General features: G+C 52.6%; 1 protein-coding gene across 1 annotated transcript; it reads right to left on the bottom strand.

The window, feature by feature from the left end:
* Positions 1-100: 100 nt before the first annotated feature.
* Tsp_15042 (conserved hypothetical protein) lies at positions 101-469 on the bottom strand (the record flags this gene model as incomplete). Its single annotated transcript, XM_003370268.1, has 1 exon — positions 101-469. A coding segment is annotated over exon 1 (369 nt), but the record flags the coding sequence as incomplete, so codon positions are not given.
* Between the last annotated feature and the right edge of the window lie 259 nt (positions 470-728).

The raw sequence follows: 728 nt of genomic DNA, 5'->3' as shown, positions 1-728 counted from the left end.
TCAGCGTCTGCTTTGACTGAAGAGACGCTCGCCTTGAGCGTGCTGAGCCCTCTCCAAATGCGCTCTTCCCGGGCTGTAACTTCAATCGCATCCGTGAAACTATCCGTCCTGCTTTAAATTGTTGCAGTAGGATCTTGGCGGCTGTACCACTCAGTCCGGTAAACGCCTTCGTGAACAGCCAGCGCGAGTGACCAGCATAAATCCGCACGCTTTCACCCCGTTGCTGTTTACGCCGGAAAAACTCAGCGGAGAACCTCTCTGAACCGGTGCGCACACCGAAGGCTTCAAACAGGGCTGATTTCAGTCCATCGTAATCGTCCGTTACCTGGACGTGCATAGCCCTCATTACGCCCGGCACCTCCTCATCAGTATGATACTGAAAAAGGGATGCTCGTCTCTCCGGGGCTATACGGGAGGCACGGAAGTGCTTTTCCAAGTGTTCAAACCAGGTCTCCACGTTCAATAACATGGTAAGTATCTCTGACGGCCTAATCCATTCCGGCCCGTCGATCCTGCCGCGCTCGCCATTTGTAGAGTTCGTCGACGCTACGTGATTTCACACCATCGCGAGAGGTTAAGAGTTTATTAGACAAAGCACAAAACAGCGAAAACAGCAATGACAAAATAAGAAAGACGGAATAACAGCCGCACCGCCCACGATCACCGGCTTTCGACCAGGCGTCCCCTACTGTCGATGTCCTACAAAAATGTGGGCGTGATATGCAGGT

Source organism: Trichinella spiralis (assembly GCF_000181795.1).
Source record: "Trichinella spiralis strain ISS 195 chromosome Unknown Scfld1056, whole genome shotgun sequence".
Classification (NCBI taxonomy): Eukaryota; Metazoa; Nematoda; class Enoplea; order Trichinellida; family Trichinellidae; genus Trichinella; species Trichinella spiralis.
The sequence above is the reverse complement of the archived record's forward strand: the minus strand, read 5'-3'. Positions and strand labels throughout refer to the sequence as shown.